The sequence below is a fragment of the Ciconia boyciana genome, chromosome 21 (genome assembly GCF_034638445.1).
Source record: "Ciconia boyciana chromosome 21, ASM3463844v1, whole genome shotgun sequence".
Lineage (NCBI taxonomy): Eukaryota > Metazoa > Chordata > Aves > Ciconiiformes > Ciconiidae > Ciconia > Ciconia boyciana.
In genome coordinates, this window is record NC_132954.1 from 1,046,254 (window position 1) to 1,062,901 (window position 16,648).

General features: G+C 63.7%; 1 protein-coding gene across 1 annotated transcript in view; it reads left to right on the forward strand.

Annotated features, from left to right (window-relative positions):
- FOXO6 (forkhead box O6) overlaps positions 1–14,305 on the forward strand; it is a 41,048-nt gene extending 26,743 nt beyond the window's left edge. Inside the window, exon 3 of the mRNA XM_072885116.1 lies at positions 9,360–14,305. Within this exon, the coding sequence (XP_072741217.1) occupies positions 9,360–10,772 (1,413 nt within the window). The 3' untranslated portion in view covers positions 10,773–14,305. The remainder of the gene's footprint in view (positions 1–9,359) is intronic.
- The last annotated feature ends 2,343 nt before the right edge of the window (positions 14,306–16,648 follow it).

The window sequence follows — 16,648 nt, forward strand, 5'->3', positions numbered from 1 at the left end:
TGCCATGCCTGGCGGCACCGCGAGGTCCCCCTGCCATCTGGCCAGGGCAGGTGGCTCAGCAGCCTCCGGCTCTGCCGCAGCCTGAAGGCGAGCGGGTGGCCGTGCCAGGGCCAGCCGGCTCGGAGATGCGTGACACACAGGCACAGCTCGCCTGGTACCTAACCCCCCTTCCCTCTTTTGGCATTGCATTACAGGGCAGGGATATGGGACATGTGTGGGGCTGGAGGCAGGCAGGGCAGGCAGGAGGTGGGCAGAGGCTCCTGGCTGTCCCCTGCCCCCACCAGCCCTGCACTGTCACTGGCGTGCAGCCTGCAGGCAGGGACCCCGTAGCCAGGGAGTGTGTGGAGCCAGCCCATCACCTTGGCATTGGGGCACGCTGCAGCGCCAGCCCAGCTCTGCCTGGGCCGTGCCTCTCGGTGGCACCTGGTGCCACGGCAAGCCTGCAGCTGGGCTCTGTTCACTCACCGCTGCACGACTGCACCCGTGCAATTCCTGCCTGCTTGCAGGGTGCTGGGAAAGGCCAGGCTCCCCCAAAACGTCCCTTGCTGGGCTCAGCCCTGGGCTCTGCACCCCAAAAGTGCAGCCCGTGCCTTTAGCAAGGGGGACTGTGGGGGCAGTGACACCATCCCGGGGCCAGGCCGCCGCCTGCTGAGCCCCTCGGCTCCCCCAGGAGGGTCCCTGAGCTCCCCAGCCCTGCCTGCTCTCTGCCCGCTTCCCCAGGAGGCGAGCGTGCCTGCTCGTTATCGACAGCCGCCCTGGTGTGATCTAATGAGCCCTTTGGGGAGCGCATGGGGCGGGCCAGGCGGTGCTGGGAGGACTCGGGGAGATGGTGGTTCTGCCGGGGACGCAGAGGGATTACGGTGTTACACATCGCACCCAGGGCTCCTCCTCTGCCCCCGCGGCCCCGCTGGTCCTCCTGGCAAAGCCCGGTGGCGCCAAGGGTGGACGGTCCCAGCTGGGAAGGCAGCGCGGTCCCCTCGGGGTGGTGGCTGGGGCTGCCCAGAAGGACAGAGCTTGGGACGGACACCGTGGGGTGAAGGGACCTCTCCCCTGCCAGCCGCACCGGGGACTTCTGGCCCCTTCTGTACTGAACCAGCTTGGGGGCAGCCATAGCTGGAGGAGGAGGTGTCACGCAGAGCCCCAGCAAAGTCACAGCAGGTTTGTGGGCTGTGCTGGCCCCATCGGGAGAAGCCCAAGGCTTTGGCCAAGGCAGGAGCAAACTGGAGCGGGGAGTGTCTTTGAGCAGGCTGTGGGAGCTGAATTTACCATCCAGGTGTCCCTCCAGCACTGAAATCACCCGATGCCAGTCCTGATGCTGTCCCCATACAGCCATCCCCTTCCCCCCGGGCTCTGGGGACCCATCCCCTGAGCCACCTCACCGGGACCCAGTGGCTGAGCCGGTGTGAGCCCCACTGGCCATGGTGGGAAGTGGGGAAGATGCTGGTGCTGTGTTTGTCCCTTCTGGACGGCAGGGAAAGGCTGTCCCACAGGGGATGGGTGCTGCGGGTGCTCCCTGGGCTCTCAGCGAGGTGCCAGGGGACGGGGACGAGGCAGGACCCACCGGGGCAGGGAGGATGCTCCTGATTTCGAAGGGGACATGGAGTGATGGCAGCTGGCTAAAATAAACCGGCTGCCATGGAAACGCAACACTCCCATTGCAGAACGTGGTAGCAACCAGCTGTTTGGCAGCAGCGGTAACCAGGGCCAGGAGAGGGATGCTCGGCCGCGCCTGCCACCTCTGCTTCAGTGGCATTGCTGCTGCCGCTGGGATGGTTCCAGCCTGGGCATAAGGCGTCTCCTGATGTGGCCGACCTGCCCTCCGCCAGCTCCCTCCTGGCCGGGAGGTGTGCAGGGGGTCTCACCCCGCTGTGCAGCCCCAGCGTGCAGAAAAGGCTGAGCCAAGCGCCCGCCCGTGGCTCGGCACCCACCTGGGTGCGTGGAGGCTGCAGAGTGGGGATGCCTGAGTGGGCATCCCCGGCTGAGGGCTGCGGTGCAAGTGCTGGACATGGGGGGCTGCCTGGGGGGGGCATGGGGAGCGGTGTGTGGTTTGATTTGCATCAGTCACTTCTCGGGTGGGTTTGGGAATCGCTTGCAGAGCTCGTGGTCAGGAGGGGGAGGGAGGCACCGAGCCAACTGCGAAACACAAACTCAGCTGCCGAGTCCACAGGGGCGGTGAGGGGGAGCCGTGCCAGGGCGTGCAGCCCAGGCTGCTCCCGGGGGGCTGCACCGGCGTTGGGTCTGCTGCGAGCCATGAGGTGTATGGCAAAGGTGGGCCAGGACCGGCACGGGGCCAGGCAGGGGATGGGCTTTGCCCTGGGGACCCATCCAGCTGCCACAGCACCCGTCTCTGGCCTGGAACCCGGCCCGGAGCTCAGGCAGCCACAGCCAGGCTGGGGACGGGGCTGGCGAGTCCTGGCAGTGGCTTGGGGTCACGGTGGTGGTTTCCACCTGGCCCTTCTCCTTCAGGAGAGGTTGGGCTGGGGCACGCCATCACCCCGCCCCAGGGAGCAGCAGAGGGACATGGGCAGGGGGCCGGCAAGCACCTGGCACAGCCTGGCTCCATGGCACGGGGTCCCAGCCCCGCTCCTACACCCCAGGGCATGGGGCTTGCCTGGAGCCATCCTTTGCCCCACAGCATTGGGGATCTGCGGGGCAGGGCAAGGCTGGACCCCCCCGCCCGGCCCCTGCCAGGCTCTGCCCCTGCTCTGCCCCGGGGGGTGGCACAGAGAGGGGCCGTGGGGGGCTATGCAGGGAGGGGGCTGCAGCATGGGGACCGCCGTAAGCCCCGGCTGCCCCTCTCCCCCCGCCCCAGCGCACGCCTAGGGGGTGATTAGCGGCTCCTAATGAGATGCCAGCTGGGCTTCGAGCTGGCCGTGATGCGTGAGGAGGCGGGAGATGCTCTGGCCCGGCCATGCTGAACAGCCCTCAGGCTCCTCGCGTGTCAGCCACCTGCGACAGAGAGCGCGGGACGGACACGGCCCGTCACGCCTCTAATGGGCATTTGGTTCAATTAGCATCACGTCAGACCGGCTCTGCTCAGGCGACGCGCTGACCCGAATACACTCGCCTCCGCTCGGCAGCCGCCGGCGAGACCCCCGCGGCGGGGAGGCAGGCGCCCTCCCTCTGCCCCCGCCGTGCCCTTTGTGGGGGCACCGGGCAGCCCGCGCGGTCCCCCCTGCCCAGCTCCAGCAGCGATGCCCCAGGAGGGAGGTGCTGGGGTCGGACAGCCCCGGCTCCCCGAACGGGAGGTGTCAGACAGGACCCGGCCCCAGCTGCGGGGCAGCGAGCCGGCTGCAGGGTGCCTGAGACAGCGCGAGGGGCTGGGGGGCTTATGGGGCCTCGAAGGGGGGCTGGCTGTGGATGGTGCAGGCACTGCAGAGACCTGACGGAGCCGTGCGGAGGGTTTGCTGTAAGATGCTGCAGGGCGCTGCAGAGATACGGCTGTGGGACGCTACGGGGCACAGCACGGGGTGCTGTGGGGCATTGCAGAGAGCTGGTTTTGGGGCCCAGCGTGGGGTGGTGCAGAGGGCTGGCTGTGGGGCAGCTGCATGGCTACAGGGCAGTGCAGAGGGCTGCCTGGGGTAGGAGAGGGCAGCGCAGGGGGGTGGCGGGAGGTGCTATGGGGCAGTAACGCTCCGGCGTGCTATGGGGCAGTGCAGAGCACGAGCTGCAGTTTTGGAGCAGAGGAGATCCCATGCACACGGCAGCTGCTCAAAACTGCCTCGCCGAGCCCTGCGCCGGGGGCTGCTCCTTCTCGGCAAGGCAGCGCGTGCTGCCCCAGCCCTGGGGGCAGCAGGGACATGGGGAGATCACCGGGGCTGCTCCCAGCAGAGAGGCCAGCGGGGATTCACAGCCCTCCTGAGCCCAGCGTGCTGCCAGTGCCAGGCTGCGTCCCATCCTTGGGGAGCTGGAGGAACCTTGTCACACGATAGGCTGGATTTACAGCCACCTGGCTGCCCTCTCCCCGGCTTTCTCCTCCGTGCTGCTTCCCTCCGCCTGAAGCCAGTGCCGGGTTCACCCACCCGTGCAAGGAGGGCTGCCGTGGAGCAGGCTGATGTGCCTGCAGCCACCAGAGGTGACGGGGGTCTCATCTCGCGCCCTGCCTCGGGCACAGTGTGGGGGCCTGGCTGCCGTCAGCATGGGGCGTCCATCCTGGTTGTGAGCATCTGGGGTGCTTGGCATCCCTCTGGCGCGCGGGGTGTGCTGCTGCGGCGTGCCAGCTGCCATCTGCTCACCAGGCAGGCGTGGGCTGGGCTCAGGATGCAGCGCTTTGGTGCCAGGGCTGGTGGACTGCGCACAGCCACCAGCCGCTTTGGGCAGGACGGAGGGGACAGGCTCATGCTGGGGCAGCAGTGACGCCAATGGTGGGGAGTAGGGCTGGCCGTCCCCAGGGGATGGTGCCAAGAAGCCATGGTGATGGCCGTCCTGCACTTAGGTGCTGGTGCCCATGGGCAGTGCCATTTCTTGGACGAATACGACCTCTTTGGGGGTGTCACAGGCAGGTGACTGTCCCATGCCACCACCACCCCTGGACGGCATCCCCTGGGATGAAGCACCATCGGGGCTGTCAGCAGCCTCTGACCCCCGGAATATTTCCTCCAACGCTGGCAATTTTTATGTGCGAGAAGTAAATAAGCATCAATTAACCCCTGGAGCCATCCTCGTGCTGCCGGAGAGCAGCCGGCAGAACGCTCGTTAGTGGCCCTGTCACTGCTTCCTCCTGTTAACCAGCGTGTGGATCTCCGCCAGGTAACAGGCTCATTAGCTGGATGGACCAGCAGCCCAGCAGCCCAGTACAGGCCCTGGCCGTGGGGCTGGGGCTTGCTGGGAGCGTGCAGGGTCTTTGCAGCGTGACCAGGCTGTGCTGCCACTGGGAGGGGTAGAATGCGTGGGGAGGAGGCTGGGGTTTGGGATTTTGGGGTTCTGTGGTTTTGCTCAGAAAAAAACCCAGGTGACATGGGGCAGCAGGGAGGGGTGGCAGCCCAGGGACAGTGATGGGGACAGCAGACGGGCGCAGGGGATGTGGCAGGGACAGGGGCAGGTCAACAGGGCCCCCTCATTTGCTCTCCTCAGCTCTGGTCCAGACCAGGGCTTGTGCAATCCTGCTCTCGCTTGAATTGCACTTGAATTGCACTTGTTTCCCCCCACCCCGTGCTCCCTTGGGGCAGGCAGGAGGATGTCCAGTCCCCCCTCACACCCCGAGACCCGTGGGCACCTCAAGGCTGGAGGAGCGACCCCCGGGACACGCTGCTGGCGGTGGGGATCGGCAGGGTGCTTGGGATCCTGCAAACACCCTTTGTGCCTGGCATCGATGCCCGTCTCGGGGGTCCACAGCACCCCGCCGCCGTGCTGGGCACAGCCTCGCCAGACAGCATCTGTCCGTTCAAAAGGACACAGGGGAAACTGTGCTCCCAGCACAGCGGCAGCAGCATCATCATCATCGCTGCCAGATGCAAATTGATAGTCAAGTCACTCATCCAAACAATGGGGTCCAGCTAATCCTTTTACAATGGGACTAATTGCTAATCAGACCGATTTCACACTGGCTGTTCCCCTGACAATGAGGCTCCTTGGAGAAGGGCTCCTGGGGGGGCGAGAAGGCTCCGTGGGTGCCCACGGCTCCCACCAGCCCCTCCATCCCCCTGCCAGGCCCTGCAGCAGGGCCAGCCCCCGGCAGAAAGGCACCCGGATGGCACTGGGGTCTTCCAGGTTGGCAAAGCCTCCAGCAGCTGGTGGCCAGGGGCTGGCACGGGCTCCAGCCTCATCCTCTCTTGGTGTCAGCCAGGGCCGAGCAGGGCTTGGGTCCACCTGCAACACCTGGCAGCCCTGGTGCCACCTCCAGCCCTCGCCTCTGCTACCCAGAGCATCTCCTGCACCTCCACAGAGCTACGGGGGTGAGGGCTGGTGCCTGAAACGGTGGGTGTCATCCCCCAGCAGGAGCCCTGGCACGGTCTGGATGCACGCTGGGGACCGGTGCTCCTTGCCCTGCACCGTTTGGGTACCGTGGGGCTGCGGTGCCGTGTGGGGCCAGGATGCCGGGAGGGTGTCTCTGCTTTGGTGAGGGGCCTGAGCCATTGGATCGGGGTTGGGGGGGTGCCATGAGGGCAGATGGGGACAGGGAGGGAGACACAGCAAGGGTGCAGGGCATGGCCAGCCCTGCAAAGGTGCGGGACTTCGGGTCACAGGGCACAGCAGTGTCGGAGGCATCATGGGGACCCTGGGACTGGCAGCAGCCTTTGCCTGCTCCCCCCCACACCCTGCCAAAATCTGCCAGACCCTGGTGCACACCCCTGCCAAGGCAGCTGCTGCCAGGGCGTTTTTGCCAGCCCTGGTGTCCCCTGCACATCACCGCACTGCCAGGGGCTGGCCAAGAGCTGAGCCCCACATTTCGGGGCGTGCGATCGTGCGCTGCTCCCCGCCAGCGCGGGGCTGGGTGCTGTGGGACGCCAGGTGCTCGTGGGGCTGCCGGGAGCTGCCGGGGCGGTGGCGGGTGAAGGGGGTCCCTGCCTGCCTGGTGTTAATAAGCTCCTGGCCCGCCCCCGTGCAGCCCGCTGCCCTGCGCCGTGCACCCCAAGCCACGGCCAGCCAGGCGCGTCGGGGTGCTAATGAGGAGCGAGCCCAGCTCGCCGCGCCTTGCACTTAATTGCTGCTGTCTTTTGGCTCTTAATGAAGCTCTGCTGCAGAAGAGGCAGCAGCCTCCCCTCCCTTCCTCTCCCTTGGGCAGCCTGACCCCGCCAGCCCCCACCGGCCCTGTCCCCTGCCCGACACCAGCCTGGCCCTGGGTTCGTGGCTGGTGCTGGGTGCCTGGGTGCCCTATGCTGGAGCTGCGAAGCAGGAGGGAGGCAGTAGCAGAGAAGGTTAGCACCGTGCTGAATGTCACCCCTGTCCAGCCGTGGTGTTCCCAAGCCCCCCAGACACCATCCCCTCTCTCCGTGCTCTGCCTGGCAGCTCAGTCCCAGCCACGCAGGGCTGCAGCATCTCCTGCCTCCCAGGCTGAGCAGACCCGGGGAGCACCGGCAGGGAGGGACCGGGGCCATGCAGGGGGTCTCCACTCCTGCGAGGGGCCCAGCAGCAGCTGGGCATCACCCCAGCAAGCCCTGCTCAGGCATCCCCAGCCCCCCAGGGTCTGCGTGTGAGTGCAAGGCGGCACCACGGGGCTGAGCTGGCTGGTGGCTCTGGCTCTGCAGACGCGGTGATGGCCACATGCTTTGCTTCTGTCCCCTGCCGCTTGCGCTGCGGCTCAGTCACATGGACGGGAGCTTGGGTCATCCTGCGGTTCAAGGGAGAGGTGTCTGGGGGGGTCAGGGAGAGCTCTCCCTGCCAGGCAGGCTGGCCCAGGGCTCAGCTTGCTCCAGCTGAAGTCAATGAGCATCGACACGGGCAGCCACCACCGCGGCGGGCAGCGCACGTCCCAGCCTGTTCCCTGAGCCATGCCAGCCATGGCCTGCTCCCTCCCCAGCTGTGCACAGGGCTGTGCAGGAAGGGGTTAACGGCTAGCCCATACCTGCAGTTGCATTTTAAAGATGTGAAATTAAAGCCCGTAATTTATTCTCCCCACACACGAAGGAGCAATTAGTTCTAAACACGGCTTAATCAGTCAGCGCGAGATTGATTTCTGTAGACTTGGATTTGGTGGCTGCTGGCGAGGAGCCAGCCTGGGAGCAATCTCCAAATAAATGAAGTGCAGAGAAGTAAGCCATTACATAATATGATAGATGAGGCTGGAGCTCACTCGCCTCTTCATTAGTATTCCACTGTACGCTGGCAACAGCACCAAACTTTCTCCCCAGCACCTTGGTTTCTTCCCCCTCCTCATCCCTCTGCCCCTCCTGCAGCTCGGCAGGGGCAGGAGGAGCTGCATCCCTTCAGCAGCCCCTGCCGAGCCCCGAGCCCACGGGCAGTGCAAGAGCAAGGGTCTCTACATCGTGGACTGATGCCTCTTCGGGATGCTCTTCCCTGGGCGTCTTGCCTTTCCCCTCTGGACCCTGGGGAAACCGAGGCACAGGGAGCTGGACTGGCATCCCATGAGCTGCAGAAGATCAGCAGCAAGAGGCAGATGTCCCTGTCCCCTCTCCTCCCCTGGCCAGAGCTTTGAAGGCATCTCCCCAGGGTCACCCCAGCCTGTCACCCCACGGGGCAGTGGCAGCTGGGCATGCTTGCGTTGGGACGCGGCCCCTGGTGCAAGCTCCCTGCCTCCTCCAGCCTTCTGCCAGGGCATCCCCACTCTGGCCAGCGAGCTGCTCAGAGCCGCAACAGCAGGCAAGAGCAAGAGCAGCAGAGTATTGCTCTCAGTAGGAAAACCCCTTGAGGTGCTGGATGTGGATGCAGGGAGCCAGAAGTGTCTGCGGAGAAAGCACTCCCCGACCAGCCCTTGTCTGGGCAATGGGGGTTGTAGCTGGGTTTGCAAACCCCCTGTGCTGTGGTGCCTGAGCCTCTCGGGCAGGGTGCATGCCTTCTGTCCCTGCACTGGACCCAGCCTGCAACCACGCAGAGAACCAAACCCTCTCTGGTTTGGTTCTGCAGGGCCAGCAGCCCCTGGCCCTGCTCGCAGGGGGTGACAGGCCTTTTAGGGACAAGATCTCCCTTACTTGGTGCTGGTGCGTTGCTTTAGGCTGTGGTGGTGGCAACGCACACAGCGTGACGCATGCTTCTCCCTCCCCGGTGAGGAGGGGAGCACATCACAAAATGACGCTGGGCAGGGAAAGCGGTTTGGAGCCAGCTCTGGAGGGTCGGTCCCGGCAGTGTGTGGGCAAAGGGGGACCCTCTGCCCGTGGAGCCGGTGGGGTGCTTGGCAGTGGGGAGAGTGGGCTGGGACCTCTGCAGAGGTGTGCGTGGGCAAGGCTGTGCTGGGAGCATCCCGGTGGGCTCTGCTTAGAGCATGGGTGGCCGGGGCTGGGAGGGATGGAGAAGACCTGGACCTCTGCATGGACGTGGTGCAGGGCCTGACTCTGCCCCTGTTTTTGTTGCCTTGTCCCTCCCCAGGCTCCTACCAGGGAAGAAAAGTCCCCTGAGACCTGGCCCTGCCTGGTGCAGGGCTGGTGCAGGTCCCCAGGGCACGTGCTAAAGACCCCCCCCATACTCCCTGCCACGACAGTAATCGTGCTAATGATAGATAGCTGATAGATACAGCAAAGGGCCATGACCCGTGGGCTCCTGGAGGTGAAATGCCCAGCAGTACCGTGGGAGAGACCCGCCAGCTGAGCCCCCTGCGCCCTGACCCCTCCAGCAGTGTCCCAGGGGATGGAGCCCAGCTCCCCCATGATGTCCCATGCCCCCCCCCAGCCCTGCGATCATCCCCCTCCTGCCCAGGGTGCTGGGGCCGCTGCTGACCATCCCCTCTGTCCTTGCTGTCTCCGCAGAACTCCATCCGGCACAACCTCTCCCTGCACACCCGCTTCATCCGGGTGCAGAATGAGGGCACCGGCAAGAGCTCCTGGTGGATGCTGAACCCTGAGGGCGGCAAGACGGGGAAGACGCCCCGCCGGCGGGCGGTCTCGATGGACAACAACAGCAAGTTCCTGCGGATCAAGGGGAAGGCCAGCAAGAAGAAGCAGCTGCAGGTGACACAGGAGCATGGGGAGGACAGCCCTTCCTCCCAGCAAGCCAAGTGGTCGGAGAGCCCCGCGTCCCACGCCAGCGATGAGTACGACGCCTGGGCGGACTTCAGGACGCGGGCCAACTCCACGGCCAGCACGCTGAGCGGGCGCCTCTCACCCATCATGTCCAACCATGAGCCGGACGAGCTGGAGGAGGACGACGGTACCCCCTCCTCTCCACTGATGTACCCCAGCCCCTCCAGCACCATGTCTCCTTCCCTCAACGCCCGCTGCTCCGTGGAGCTGCCCCGGCTGACTGACCTGACTGGCACCATCAGCCTGAATGAGAGCCTCGGAGAGAGCATGCTGGAGGACCTGCAGGATGGCTACACCATGAGCCCTTCGCAGCAGCTCCCCCCGGCCGCCCTGCGGCAGCGGAGCTCCAGCTTCACCTTCAACTCCAAGTGCTCCACCATGGGGGCTGCCACCAACACCTACTGCGGGACTATCTACAGCCAGCCGGCCATGAGCCTCATGCGCCGCCTGCCCATGCAAACCATCCAGGAGAACAAGCAAGCCACCTTCTCGCCCGTCAGCTCCTACAGGAACGCCTCGCTGCAGGACCTGCTCTCCTCCATCTCCTACGCGCACAAGGAGAGCATGGTCCCGGGGGACCTGCCCCTGCCGCAGGCCAGCCCCATGGTGCCGGCCCGTGGCCACAGACACAACCCGCTGCTGTGCGGGAGCGGGGAGCAGGGTTTGTCCTCCTACCCGTCCCACTCGGGCTCTCTCATGAAGAGCAACGCTTTGTACCACCCGTCACCAGCCGGTCACCACCCTGCGGTCAACACCAGTGCCTTAGCTAATCCTGTCAGCCTTATGAGCTTGCCCAGTGACACATGCAGCATGACAGCCATGCCGCACCACGGGCATCTGCATTCCTACGCTAATAACCAAGGGGCACACATGAGCTTGCTGGATTCGCTGCAGGGCCCCTACCCGGGGGCTGTCCACCCCCCCGTGTTGGGCCAAGACAGGTTCCCAGCAGACCTGGACCTGGACATGTTCAACGGGAGCCTGGAGTGCGACGTGGAGTCAATCATCCTGAATGACTTTATGGACAGCGACGAGATGGACTTCAACTTCGACTCGGCTCTCCCGCCGCAGAACGGGCTCAACGTGCCCGCGCTGCCCGGGGGTCCGCAGCCCACGAACCAGAGCTGGGTGCCCGGGTGATGCCCGCCCCGGGGGGGGGCTCACCACCGAGAAGCCACGAGGGGAACATTGAGACTAACTTTTTTTTTTCCTTTCTCTTCTGCCTTTGTTTGTTAAGATGGGCTAGAGCCATCGGTCTGAGCTTGAGGTCGAACACAAAACACAAAGCGTAGGGTCAAATATTGAGACGGGCTAGGGCCCCCAGCCCCTAGCCCACGCGCGTGCCCGATCTGCTGGGTCCTCCCGTGAGGTCCTCCGGAGGACGCAGGGCAGGCGGGCGGGAGAGGCAGCCGGAGCCAGGCGGGTCCAGGGGGGGAGCAGGAAGGGAAAGCCTTTCCAGACGGTACCAGTGCCCCACTGCCACGGTGCTGGTTTGGTTTGTCCTTGGGCTGGGTGACGGAGTAGTGACGGCTGGTGGCGTGGGAACACCCTGTGTGGGCATACCCTGCGTGGGCATCCCTAACTGGAAAGGGACCCTTTTCTCTGAGCTGCCTCGGGAAACGAGTCCTCCGAGTAGAAGTGTCAGGAGCGGAGACCCTGCCCCATGGCAAGGGGGGGCTCGTCACCCCTAAATCCTGGTGGAGATCTGAGCTCTGCCAAGCCCACGTGCCCAGGCCACCTCCACTGCGGGTCTCCTTGCGTGGCTGCAGGCAGGTTTTCTTACCAAGCAGTGAGAAGGGGGGTTGGTGATGGAGGGAAGGTTGCACAATCTGCAGCCCTGGGCAGCGTCTTGGCAGCCCACACACCCACCAGTGGCTGCAGGTGCCACGGTCACGCCTGCCCACGGGAAAGCTGCGGCACCCTGCCTGGAGCAGATGTGGGCACGCTCCTGCGCGTGGTGCACGGCCCTGCACAGCGTGGTCCTGCTGGGAGTGATGTGCTGCTGGCCTCTCGGGGCTCAGGGGGAGCTCACAGGGTCGGGGAGGGGGGCGTATTTATTTGATTTCATGCACTCTTGCCATTGAGTTTTGCCATTGAGTTTTTGCATTGGAAGGAAGAAAGGGTTGAGCTTAGAGAGAGGAGGAGAGAGGCCGTGGGCAACGCTGAGGGCTGCGCCCCGTCGCATGTCTCATCTTGGCTTGGCCGTGGCTTTGGATATTGGATGACGGGGTGGAAGGTGGGGGGCTGTGATGTGGGTCATCCTCAAGAAGGGAGTGTGTGCGTGTGAGGAGGGGAGGGATGTGGTGGCCAGGCCTCCGGAGACAGCGTGGGGGCCACCCCGCCCCAAGCCTAGGTGACCCATGCTGCTTCCCCCACGTGCAGAGCTCAGGGAGGTGCCACAGGGCTCGCAGCTGGGGCTGTGGGGCTCCTGGGGTCGCTGATGGTTTCAGGAGTGACTCTAGCCAGCAGTCAGCATGCCTGCCCCAGAGGACTCGCTGCCCATCCCCAGGATGCCAGGAGAGCTGGTCCGAGGAGATGGCAGCAAGAGGGGTCAGCCCCGGTGCACCCATCCGCCAAGGGCTGGTGCTCCGTGGGGATGGGGACGGGGATTCACACGTGGTCCTGCTGCGTGTCAGGAGCCCAACCGGCCCCACTGCTCTGCGGGGCAGGGACGGGCCAGGGACCCACCGCCATCCTGCGCGGCGGGGGCGAGGGCGAGGGCTCCCTGCTGCGGGGCAGCTCAGCCCTTGGTGCAACAGAGTTTTTGGAGTGAGGGGGAGCCAGGCAGGCTGGCGGGCAGCCGGAGCGGCTGGCCCAGAGGAGATGGAGGGGCTGGGAGGAGAGGCTGCGGCAGCTGCTGCTCTGTCCCACGGGGCTCTCTGCACAGCCCGTCTTCCTCCTGGGCACCACAGGCTTTCCCTAAACCCCCTGCCCCTGGGTTGCAGCAAGGGTTAGTCCATTGAACCAGCACCTTTTCCTGGCCCAGCTCTTCCCTTCTGGCTCCAGCACCACCTCTACCATGGTGCAGGTGCTGGGTCCCACTGAGCCATAGGGGAAGCGTGGCTGCTTGGAGCCAGGGCAGGGGGGGACTCATGGGTGGGCACCTCCTGCTCCTCGCCTGACCCACGTGTCTGTGGCAAAGTGTGACAGAGGAGCCCCATGTGCCACCGTTCACCTGTGCCCTGGGCACACGGCGGGCATAATCTCTAAAGACATTCTTACAGGTTAATTAATTATGTTTACATTATTTGATCATGTACAGAATTTAATATATTCTATTATATATAATCTTTCTTGAATGCTTTTTTAAAAAGGATTATTCTTTGGTCAGGATCATTACCGCATTCGTTTTATACACCACCTCTCGTTTCAGGCATATTTAAAATTGTTGGAATCCAATTGCAAATGGCTATTTAATACCCGGCACCCCAGCTCTGCACATGGGGTGTGAAGAACTGCTAGCGAGGAGAGGCAGGAGGGCAGCTGGGGCTGCCACGGGAGAAAGGGGGGCTCTGCCCCCCAAGCACGGGAGAAAGGGAAGGGGTCCTGGCTCTTCCAGGCATCTGATCCCCAGGCACACATCCAGCAGCACACCAGCACGCCGGGCAGTGCAGGCCAGCTGGGGCTCACGCCGGCAGTCGGGCATTTGCAGATGGGATGCTCAGGCACGGGGACCCCCAAAAAGCCCTTTGGTGTTGCAGATACGGGCTGACCATCGTTGCGGAGGGGAAGCCGCACCAGCAGTAGAAGTCGCCCCTTGCCCCACGCCTGCCCCGCTCCCCCCGCTCGCCTCCCCCTGCCCCGCCGCCTGGTGCCCCCGGGCATCCACCCCCGGGGCACGTCCCATTGCGAAGCTGTCTTTGTGGTTCGTGACCGTGGGGTTGTCGTGTGTGCGGTGGAGTCGTGTTGGTAAGCGTCGTGTGTACAGTCGTCGTGCGGTGCGAGGGACGGCGGGCAGCAGGAGGCCGGCACAGAGACCCCCCCAGAAAGTGGCTGGGACCCCGGGGAAGGGGGGGGTGGCTGGAGGGGGCGGCGAGATGGGCTGGCCCCGCTGCAGCGGAGGGGAGCGGAGCCGAGGGGCTGGGGAATGCCAGGATCACGGTGCCCGGGTGGGGTGGTGGTGACGGCACGGGTGTGACAGGGCCGTGCTCCGTGCCCGTGGGTCAGGCAGGTCCTGGGGGTGGCCGGCGCGACCGTGGCCCCTGCAGCTCCTACCGCCCCGCTGCCAGCGCTGCTTCGAGCGCAGGGACGGGGAAGCCAGGGCTTTATTTCACTGTCCGGTGGCGGCAGAGGCTCCAGGTTCCCTCTCTGGAAGCAGCTCCCCGAGCACAGGCCACCACGTGTCCCACCTCGCTCGGCTTCAGCCTCCCCGCTCCATCACCCCCTCTCCCTCCCAGCCCCCCCGCCCTGCTCCTGCCCATCCCCAGCCCTGCCCGGAGCGAGGAGCCGGCGTCTAGGGGACGCCGAAGGGGCCCCACCGGTTCATACGGCAGTTTTTGGTCCGTCCTTTCCCTCGTATTTATAACTGTACAGACTGGGGGGGAGGGTCTCTGACAGGCGTCATCTCTCACCACGCATCTATCGTAGGCAATGGTAACTTTCTTGATCGTGCTATTAGAGTTTGTGTATGTGGCAATGTAAAGAACTGTGTATAGTGCATTGTACAGCATATTTTCATGAATAAAATTGTTTTAAATATTACAAGGCAGGGCTGCTGCCTTCAGTGCTTGTGTGTGTCTGGGCTGAGACAGGAGTGACAGTGCTGGACCAGTGAAGCTGGGAGGACTGGGGAGAGCCACCGAGGAGAAGATGTGATGTTTGGTGAAACTGAGCTTGCACCCAGCATGGGGATGGTTGGGCTGTGGAGGTGTCCATGCAGTCCCACCTGGACACAGACCTCTGGACGTTGTTCTTGGCAGTCTATAAATATACGTATTCACTGACTTACCAATATTTTCTGAAACTGATGGCCTGCCTCAGTGTCACCGCTGCCCAGTGCAGTGGTGGGTGACAATGTCCAGCTCGTGGAGGTGCTCATGCACCCACTGGCCCAAGCCCCTTCGCTCCCCAGCGAGGCTCCCTGGGAGCAGCCCCCAGCCACTGGCCTGGAAATCTCCTTTTTCAGCAGCTGTTGGAGCTGTTTGGACTGACCCTTTTGTGAGAGAATTTATTTCCTGCCCTGGAAAAAAATACCAAAGTGAGTGGGGGCTGCGGCTCCAAGATTCAGGGTCTTGGAGCAGAGTGGGATGGGAAAACACCTCTGTGGTTCAGGGCTCAGGTTCAGGGATGGGTGTCTGCTCTAAGACCCCTCAGTCAGCCCCGAAAATGGGACCTGCACCCATTAAAGCAGGCTGGAGAAGCTGAAACCCCTCCGAGGTGCTCTCAGGCACAGAAAGTTGAATATTGCCCTGTTGCCAGGCACCACACGGGCTGAGGGGACGGGTCCCCTCTGAAACCCCTGTGCCCAGCCCAGCGGTGCAGCCAGCCCATCTCTCCTCCTCATCCTCCCTCTCCTCGGGGATATTTTCGGATGGCTTCTCTGAGGGCTCTGCAGGGAGGGCAGGATTCGTCCCAGGCCACTTGGGAAGGACTTGAATTCAACTTCTCCCTCGATAAACGGCTAAAACAAAGGTGGGGAAACTGAGCCAGCCTCCAAAACCTATTGCAAAATATCCCCACCATCTCCCCACCTACGTGGTGCCTGGGGGAAGGGGCTGTTGGCTGCGGTTTGTGGGAGCCTGTGCGTGCCACGCACAGCATCTGGATGATGGGCCTCCAGCATATTGCACTTGTGGCCAAGCACCCCGGTGTCACCAGTTCAGCCACCTCCACTTGCTGGTGTTGCAGGTGGAGCATCTTTCTGCTCCTGTAGATCCGTCATTGTCCCCATGTCACTGCCACGTGGCAAAGTGCAGGCATGGAGAGTCCTGGCGAGGAGGCTTGAGACACCCAGTTCGTGTCCGCTGATGGTCTTATGGGAACTTGGAGAAAAAGTCATTAGTGTGGCCGGGCAGTCATGTCTCGGGGTGCTCCCAAAGGCCTGGCGCATCCCCGTAAGCTGGTCCCTATAGGTCAGTACTGGACAAAGGGAGGGATTTCCCTTTGATGAAGGGAGGAGGGATTTCAGCTACTAAAGACTTCCCTATCAGAGAATTCATTTAGTGCAGAATATATTTGCCATGGCTCAACGGAGGAGGGGGTTTCAGCCCCTGGCCCAGCAGTGAGCCTGGCTGGGTGCAGGACCTGTGCTCTCATTTGCCCCGTGCTGCCATGGGGCACACGGGGACCCGGCATGGCTGTGCTGTGGTGTGCGTTGTGCACCAGGAGCTGCTTCAGAGCCAACAAGCTCACACGGGGTGGGGAGTGTGGGGCTGGAGGAGGGGTGCGGCAGGGACCTCTCTGCCCGGCTGGGGGGAAGCAGAGGGGTCCCTCTTTGGTGGCTGAGCTGCCTGGGACAGGAGGGTGTCGTGGGACGGCATGTGGCATTTTTGTCCTGAGTGGGCAAGAGCTGGGAGCAGCCTGAATGTGCCGCGGGCGAGCTGCAAGGGCTCAACGGGCTGTCACCCCAGTCGTCAGATGGGGCTCAAAGACCAGGGGCGGAGGAGCATAACCAGGCTGTTATCTGGGGAAGGACACTGGGATCCAGGTGTTTCTCGTGGGTTTCCAAGGGGATTAGTGCTTGACATGAAGCCACTCATACCTCACTGTAAGGAAACCTGCAACGTAACACAGGATCCCTGCTGGCAGCATCTGCAGAGGTGACTGGGCTGGCAAAGCCATGGTGATCACAGCAAGCCATCGGGTGCGGGTCTTGGCTCCGGATTGGGAGTAGCTCATCATTTTGTAGGACCAAGGGGCAGAACCGAGGCCGGTATGATCAGGGCTGGAGCAAAAGAGACACCAGGAAGGGTTTGGGGGCTTGAATACCATTGCATGAGCTCCCACTGTGAGGCAAGGGAGGAGACAGTGGCTACAAACAGGGCTCAGAGGAACAGGGACCGCCTTAGCACACAGCA